Source organism: Pundamilia nyererei, unplaced genomic scaffold (genome assembly GCF_000239375.1).
Source record: "Pundamilia nyererei isolate P.nyererei 1_Seehausen unplaced genomic scaffold, PunNye1.0 scaffold00259, whole genome shotgun sequence".
NCBI lineage: Eukaryota > Metazoa > Chordata > Actinopteri > Cichliformes > Cichlidae > Pundamilia > Pundamilia nyererei.
The window spans coordinates 682,141-691,243 of NW_005187660.1; the positions used below are offsets into that span (position 1 = coordinate 682,141).

Consider the following 9,103-nt stretch of genomic DNA (forward strand, 5'->3'; position numbering starts at 1 on the left):
AAAAGCATTGGGGATTTTACACCTAGTTTTATGTAGAAAGCGGTTAATATATGAGTAAATATATAAGTATATGGTTGGCTTCGTTAGTAATTTGTACCTGTGTATAGTTATCATAAAGACCTAAAGAAAAGGGGCAAATCACATTATAAAACACTTGTGACCGAGCAGCCATTGCTATTGCTCAGTGTTTTGAAAATCATGTGTCACTACGACAGCAGTACAGGTTGAGTTCAACATCTTCAGGAAATTCTGAAAATTAGCCAACCTCAGTTGTAGGCAATTTGAAACAAGATTTAGCGAATAAACATGAAGGAGAAATACAACATATTAATAAACCTCGCTGAAAAATGTATTCCGTTTAGCATTTTACATGTAATTGCGACTAATGATAAAAAAATCGCTTGTCTCCAATAACTCGTCTTGTCTACGGGTTTTAAATGTAATATTTTTCAGAGTACTTGAATGCAGCCTAAGGCCGACCCTTTAGAATTTTCTAGTCTTTGATTGGTTGAGTCATACGTCCGTCAAAACCGAACCTCACAGTCTGTTCGAGTCAGGGGAACAGGTTGGAAAGAGCCCGACGGAGGCTCGTACAATCAAATACTGTTGGTTGCAGGTTGTAACCGGATCTAACACACAAGCTGGTGAGGAGTCGTGTTAGTTTTGCTTCATTTATTGGATTAAAAAAAAAAAGGTTGTGTTTTCTGCCTACCGTACAGACAGGCTTGCTTTCCGACGCGTGAAGAATCAACTCGCGCAGTCAGGAGCTTTGGCTTGCCAAGATTATGTGTTGAGCTATCGCGTTAGTACTTATGGTAACACAGGCTAGCCTAAAGCTATATCATGATGTTACAGCTATACATTTTGGTGGTAGCTGGGGTTGAATGGGCTGTTATTCCTCTACTTTCTTGTGTATAATAGTCATGGCAGACACAGTTTCACCACGCAGCTTGACTTCTTAACGTATTCATTCCAGAATAACAAATGGCATCATGCACTGTGAAATCCGACTAGCTTAGCAACACGAGGAAGCTAATGTCGTGACTGTTTGTACTGTTTATACCACCTATTACATGCTATAGAGGTACCTTATTAAACGTCGTGCACCTCTCAAAACAGTGTTTTGTATTTAAATAAATGGTTAATAGAGTGGTCGCATACATTTGGGTTTGCATTGACACTTCATTGTTTCCCAGTCTCTTTGCTTTCTCTATTGTTCTACAGTTGTAATGTGCATGCACATGCAAACCTGTTTAAAAGCCTTTCCTGCTGCATATACTCCAAACTATAACCTTTTTTAGTTTCTAATACATATGCAAGTCCTTTTATTCAGCAAGACAGACGTGTACGGCACTGTGAAGAGAAGCATGAATTTTTAAGCTAAAAGTGGCATCCGAGTAGATGTGGATAGTGTTGTGTTTAAAAAAAAAAAAAAAAAAGATAAGGAGCCCCCCCATAATAAAAGCTTATTCCCTTTTTGTTTAATTCTTACCTTAAAAAGAAAATATATTTATCATATTTTAACATAAACAAAGACAATCAAATAAAATGAACAACAAACCACCTGTCCCAGTCCCACACGTGGTAATCTGATACTCAAATTTAAATCAATTCAAAGTACACACAAAAAACTGCATGGTTACCATTTACTGTCCTAAATGCTGCTGCAGCCACCACATTGGCCACATATTTCTCTTTCTCTTTCTCCTGGGCTGTTTGCCATTGTTTGTTTTATCCAGTGAGTGGGACACTGGGTCTTTTTCTGTTTTTTTTCTTCCTTCTGTAATAATTGTGTTTTGGGGAACCAAAATTTTGAAATCATTAAATGTTACTTTGTTACATAATGTTAGTCTTCTAGACTTTGTACATTTAGATGTTTGGTATATTTTTATTGAAATGGTTTAACTTGGCGGGAGTTGCATATATTTGGATCATAGTTGTTATAAAACATGGATGCAACTTCTGTGATGTCAGCCATTGGTTTCTGAAGTCCTGTTCTTGAGATGCGTGTTGGTTGTAAAACAAAAACAAACAAAACCAAGCAGACTGTATGGATGAAAGCACTTGCTCATTGGCTAATGATTTGGAGCGGCCGTGGTTTGGGGGGTAGATCGTTGTCTACCAGTCGCTACCAAGTCTGGATGTCAAAATATCCTTGGGCAAGATAATGAACCCCCAGTTGCTTCCAGTGCAACTACTGGAGTGTGAGTATGTGTGCACATACGGCCGGCTGCAACCGGTTCAGATTGCCCCCCCGCCTGCTTCTGCCAGAGGTTTCTTCCTGTTAAAAGGGAGTTTTTCCTTCCCACTGTCGCCAAAGTGCTTGCTCATTGGGGGTCATGTGAGTATTGGGGTTTTTCTCTAAATGTATTATTGTAGGGTCTACCTTACAATATAAAACGCCTTGAGGCGACTTGTTGTGATTTGGCGCTCTATAAATAAATTGAATTGAATTGCACATGTGAGACGGGCATAGAAAAAGGACCTTTGTGTGACTGGGTAAACGGGGCTTGCATTGCAAAGCTGTGGTATCTGCTTTCTGCAGGATCACATGATTCTTTGTGAGAGCCAATGTTGTTTTAACAAATATGCATTTTATTCATGATATTGTGGAAAAAAGGATTCTACCATGAATCCTACAGTGCTGTCACTCAGTGGTGGAGGCTGCTGTTACCAGAAACTTGTTTAAATCCGTGAACATTAGTTTGCAGAGTGAGTGTCAGACTTCAGTAATTGTGAGAGTGGTGATTGCTGTGCATTGAAACTAAGCACTGTTCTCGATCATTTAAAAAGAGGGAAGTCTGGCAGTGACCACTAAACCATTTAGAAGAAAAATGGTTCCTGGACTTGACATCATAAAACGACAACGTTTTAGTTTTAAATCTAGGATTTATTCCATTATTTTTTCTGTCTATTTTTCATTTTCCTTCTAGATTTCATAAAAAGTTTACATGTTAAGCTTGTAATCAATGTTACAAACTGAGGTGTTAAATGATGTTGCAGTCATTAAGTTTACAGGTGGCATTTTGACTGTACGTCTTTAAGGACTAAACCAAATCTGTTTCCTGTTTCCATTTTTTGGAGGACCTTTTTTTTTAAAGGAAGTAACCGCCCTCCTCTTTTGTTACAGGAAGGGCTCAGTGCAGCGTGGGTGCCCAGGGATCCACTGCCTGAGTGTGGGGAGAGCAGCGGCCGAGACCCCAGAGACATGAACCACACCAAGGGTGGCCTGGTCATCTTCACCGCCAACTCGCACCCCTCGAGCCGTGAGCTGGGCAAGAGGATTGCAGAGTAAGTTCTTAGACATGCACTCAGACACACAAAGCAAGACGGGTTATTTTAGAGTCAAAGCCCATACACGTCCTCCAGGAGAATCTCGGTCTCCTTTCTTTTGTCTCATATGGTAAAAAAGGGACATTTAAACTCACATGTGTCAAGAAGACATGTTTTGCTCTTGCTTCCTCAAAGCTAGCAAAATCACTCAACAACAGTAACGGTTAATAATGACAGTTTCCTGCAGCTTGGTGTCAGATTAAACATGCCCCTCTCACAGTGTGTGTTTAAACAGTGAAAATGATCAATGTCGATGCATAAGGTTTCTTTCTGTAACTCAGGTGTGTTCTTTATGAGGTTCATGTTCAGAGTCTTCTCGTCTACATAAATTGTATTACCCCAGAGTGCCAAAATAAATGATTATTAAGGATGACCTTATATTCCCAGTTCTGGAGATCCACCTGGAGCTTTAAATGCTTCTTCTGTTTAACATGTGTGTTTATTGATAGCATGAGCCTACATACGCAGTCCTTATGTGCAGTCTTTTCTGTTTTTAGCCACCTTCCCGAAACAACAGGATGATTGTCCTGCCCACCTTCCCTGTCACCAGCTCATCAAATACGCTTAACTCCCATCATTGCATAAGCCTTTAAAAAAGGAACCGTTTTCTAATTAAAAGGGAGATAAAAGACTCAAAAGACAGCTGTCTGCAGAGCTAAACTAATAATGGGTAAAGGGTGTGTAGCCTCATTTTAACAGAGCGTGTGTGGTTGCTTTGTTAGTGTTTCATCATGTTCTGTGTAAACCGAAAATTCCTACAGTCCAAACGTACTTTAAATGCACAGAGTCCAAACCTGGACTGCACAAGGACATCTGAGTCTGCATGTGTTTACAGAACAAACAGTGTTTGGCTGCTTTAGTGGACACTAAATACCTCACTGTGCACCAGGATGTAAACACTGCTTCTTATTGCATTTCCAAATGAATAGTACATTTTTTAAATGTTATACATATATTTGGTTGTGGGTTGTTTTTTAAAAATTCATTTTTTTGTTTCAACTTTAAACAAACTTATTAACTGTTGTTTTGTCATTTTCTTTCTCAGGCGTTTAGGGGTGGAGCTTGGCAAGGTGCAGGTGTACCAGGAAGCTAACAGAGGTAAGCTCATATAATAATACATGCTACAAGATTCTTTAAAAACAATCATTTAGGGTCTTCCTAGTTTAAAGCTGTAGCAGCTAGAAAATGCTTAAATGAAAATATTCTATTTGGAAATAGCTCTGCGAGTAATGAATGCTGAGAATGAGGTTCCAGTGAAAACCTCTATAAAGGCAGAGTACAGGAGTTATAGAAGAGTTGGAAACGCATCATCTGCATAAAAAAGAATATTATATGTAGCTCACTGCTTTGTCGATTAACAAAAATTATATCTGCAACTGTTTTGGAACAAAATTAATTCTCTGGGCTTTTGACAATTAGATGACCAGGTAAAAATGGGCGGTGGACATTGATGTGATGGACAACAATAACCTAAATGAAAATACATGGCAGAGTAATAAGTGCTGGGGAATGCTGTTAGCTGCGGCTGTAATTCCAAATACATGAAGCTTACAGCCTTCTGGGGCCTCTTGGCTCTATCACACAAACCTCATCCGAACTAAAGCGGACGAGATCGTGTAAATTGCAAACTGAAAAATGATTTCTAGTTTTACTGTGTTTGTCATCAGGTTACCTTAACTTCAAAGTCAAAGCTTCATGTTCTTTGAATTCTTTCAAGTCTGTTGTAAAATGTATGATATGTAGTGTCGTGACATTTTTTATTAGTATTATTCAATCCTTCTCACCCACCAACAGTTAGTACTGCCATCCTATATTTAATATCTCAAACGTTTAGAAACAAAGTCTTTGATTTTTGTACAAAAACTTCCTTTAATCAGCTGCAAGTCACACGATTTAGGTTTCTTGAAAAAAAATGTTCCCCTTAAAAAGTGACAAATTTTTATGGAACATACTATATAAGTGTTTCTGCCTGTATTTGTCGAATTTTCTCCTTGTACATTTAATAAAATGCTTCAAAAGTGTAGGTTTAAATTTATCGTTGAGCTTGTGAGAGCGTTTAAAGCAGAAACTGAAACACTTCTTGTTCCCCTTTCATGACAGCAGTGCTAGACACAAGGTCACCGTTTCAACCGAGTCTGTTCCTGTTGCAAATAAATTTCCTCTTAGAAGATCACAACCGTCTACTGGGCTTGTACTGGGCTTATACTGGGCCATGACTGTGCTGACTTTTAAAAGTTTCTAAGCAGTAGAACGCGAAGCATTTCACATTATTCACCACTGGAACAGTTTCTCTCATTACTGGTGTTTGGGAATGGGTTTGACAGGGTTCGTACGGGTGCTTGAAATCCTTGAAAATGCATAATTGAATTTTCAAGGATTTGAAAAGTGCTTGAATTTCAGATGTGGTGCTTAAAAGTGCTTGAAAGTGTAGCTGTATTTCATTCACCACAAATGACTAGCTGATTGAATAGTTTTCTTATCAGATATAAAAATAAAATGGGTCACAAAATGTAAAAGAAAAATTTCCCCGCCTGGCTGCCTTACGTCTGTTTCAACGTGTGACCCCGCCCCTCCCTCGGACAGTCGGGGATGAGTGCGCTAACATACCTGTAGGCCGCTGTTTTAATGAGTGTTCGATGGAAAACAACAATGGCGGAGTTTGCGCTCTCCAGCATGATAGGTGAGTCCTAGTAAATAATTTTCCAGTACGTGTACGTTACACATGCTATTTTTTAAAATTATGATTATTATTATTTTGCTATCAAACTCGCTGGAGAAACGATTGAAACGCACTGAGTGTGATGCAGTATGGCAGCGCTGTGAACTTAGCTAACGTTACTTAACATTAGCCCGATGCATAACTAGCTAACTTAGGCTTTCTGATTAACCCTCTGGGGTTGACGGAGCCAAAGCCTCCATTTCAACTTGGGTCAACGTGCGGACTTCAAACTACATACCAGTGTTTAAACTGTGTTGATAGGCCACGTAAAACCGGTGTTTGTTTGTTTTTTTCTGAATAAAACAGCTGTTTACTCCGGAAGAAACGATAAAAACAGCGTTTTCTAAGGAGAGCGCTAGCAAACACGCTTTGCTTCTGAGTGAAAACAGAACAGGAAAAAACACTCCTTCCCTATTGGTGGAAAAATGTACCATGTTGACCAATCAAAAAATGATATGGCAACATGTGGCATCTGGTTGTTTGGGAGGAGACGGAAGCTTTAGGAGTGAGAGAGAGCGAGAGAGAGAGTTTTGATACTGAGAGGTTTGTGACGTTCGCCGTGTTTAGAGTCTCAGGTTAGTGTGTTGTCTTGTGTAGTTAGTGTGTAGTCGTTGTTTTGTTTTGTGTGTCAGTTCTACTAGTGAACAGTTGCTGCCTTAAAGCCACCAAAGGCAGACTGCAGTGTAAACGCTGAGTGACACAGCTGCAGGTTTATCCCTGAGCTGTTCTCATGTGTTATAGTGACACAAACTGTTTTTTGGAGTTGCATAAATAATTTCTGTGCCTTCTTATTTGATGCAGAACACTTGATTGTTCTATATAACCACATAACTTTGTTGTTTGCAAAACTTGTGCGTATTTTTTAAAAATGTAAAATTTCTATTTTCATTTCAAGTTATGAAAATGATTCGTTAAACATGTTTGTGGTTTTTACAGTCAAAAATATCACTTTCTACTCGTATTTTACATTTTGTCTGAATTTAGATAAATTGTGCTGACACATTATGTCAAAATGAGAAAATAACAGATTGGCAAGATAAACCGTTTTTAAAGGTGAAATATAGAGGACAAATCAAAAGTAGTCAAAAACGGCCAGTTATACCCTGGACACCAGCTTTTTGGAGTATTTGAAATAATGGTAATATGAGTGATCCATGTGGTTTTATTGGGAATTAACTTAAAAAACAAACAAATATCTGTCTCCTATTTCTTGTCACACAGGAAAGAAGCATCAATATCTGATGAGAAGACTTCTTTCTTTTTTGTTTTCCAACAGGAGAATCTAACAAGTTGATTTGTTCACATCTTAATTTTTAAGTGAAATGTGCATTTTGAGTTTAGACACGATAAGGCGACCGTTTCCTTTTGCAGTATATTTGTGTTGTACGTTTTTCTATGTCTTAACAAAAGGGGAACAAAGGTGTTTAAGTTCACCTAGGATGATTTGTTTTAATGTTCACACGGTCTTACTGAGGTGATGCGAATTGAAGCATGCATTCTTTTTTTTTTTTGGCGGGAGGGAGGGGGCTGGAAAAGCTTGAAAATGGACCTTGAAAGTGCTTAAAAAGTGCTTGAATTTGACCCTGAAAAGGCACTTGGTACTAACCAATAATACTAACCAATAATACTAACCAATAATACTAACCAATAAAGAAAGTGGCCCTGTGTCAAGTTGTTAGCCCAGCAAGAAAAGCTGAAGCTGTCACTCAAGTTATTCCCCCAGCTGCAACCTTTATGTCATTTATCCTTTAAATTTTTATAACAAACAAACTAATTACAAAACTTACAACATACAGCAGCCAGGTCAGCACATATCATACCAAAATAATAATATAAAAGAAATGCTTCATGTTTTTACATACGTCCTCAGAGGGAACAAAACCGTGACAAAAAAAAAAAAGTGTTTCTCAGAATCTGCGTTCCTTCATGGCGTCAGATCGTCCCTGCAAGACAGTTTTCGGTATCGTCAGTTAGCCTGGCCAGCAGCATGTTCATATCAGCCTTGTACCTGGATCGCTGTACTCTGGTGTTTGGAAATATTAGGCATTACTGTTGGTCCCCCAGTAGGCATATTCCTGGTGACACTGTTGTAACGTTGTAATGCTATTTTCCAAAATGGGAAAATGCATTTAGAGTCCCAGATTGTATAAAGCTTTCTGGTTCTGCTTGACATTTCCAGCATGTTATTGGTAAGTAGAAACCTAGATGCAAGAAAGTAAAATCTGTGTACCATCTTATTTTCCTCTAGTTCTAACCATGATTTCTGTACATAAATCACCTGTATTGTGTTTTCCCCTTGTAAGCCATTGTTTCCAGTAAACAGTTTTCCCAACACAGACAGAAGGGTTGAACCATAATGAGGAATACGGCTGTTTAAAACGTGACACCATGTGCACCTCCCTCCATAAATGCATGGTGTTGAATTTATGGAGGGAGATATATTGCATATCTGAGGGCTGTGCTGTTGCCATTACTGCTGTCAGTGACCTGCAGCGGTCTGTGCTGCTACTGTACAACATGCTGTGTAGTGACGCAGCTAAACCCCTTTACAAGCTTTTTTTTTAGTCCAGCATTAGGATACAATTGCAAATAACAATCTGTAGCTACTTTACTATGTTAGTTTCTTCTAATAATACTACTAATAATAAATAACTGCATCATGGGCATATTAAAAATGCAAATTCCATAACCTTAAATTTCCATATTTACTCAACTTACCCTAATATATGGATCTAATGTTGAAACACGTTGCATTTTATTACCTCTTTTGTGACACATGATGGAGACCTGATTGTGTCCTTGAGACCTGTGTGTTTAAATGAAAACACGAAGTACAAACATTAAGATGGACTGCTACACATTAAAATGACACATTATACAGGGAGTGCAGAATTATTAGGCAAATGAGTATTTTGTCCACATCATCCTCTTCATGCATGTTGTCTTACTCCAAGCTGTATAGGCTGGAAAGCCTACTACCAATTAAGCATATTAGGTGATGTGCATCTCTGTAATGAGAAGGGGTGTGGTCTAATGACATCAACACCCTAT

At 38.5% G+C, this 9,103-nt stretch overlaps 1 protein-coding gene across 2 annotated transcripts in view; it reads left to right on the forward strand.

Moving 5' to 3' along the window:
- The first annotated feature begins 524 nt into the window (after positions 1 to 524).
- The window catches only part of prpsap2 (phosphoribosyl pyrophosphate synthetase-associated protein 2), a 15,553-nt gene continuing 6,974 nt past the window's right edge, over positions 525 to 9,103 (forward strand). The window contains exons 1-3 of one of the 2 annotated variants that reach the window (XM_005749991.1): positions 525 to 644; positions 3,131 to 3,291; positions 4,379 to 4,431. In XM_005749991.1, coding sequence (XP_005750048.1) covers positions 3,209 to 3,291; positions 4,379 to 4,431 — 136 coding nt within the window. In that variant the 5' untranslated portion in view covers positions 525 to 644; positions 3,131 to 3,208. Of the gene's footprint in view, positions 645 to 3,130; positions 3,292 to 4,378; positions 4,432 to 5,931; positions 6,014 to 9,103 lie in introns of those variants that run through there. The other variant, XM_005749992.1, reaches the window with a different exon arrangement.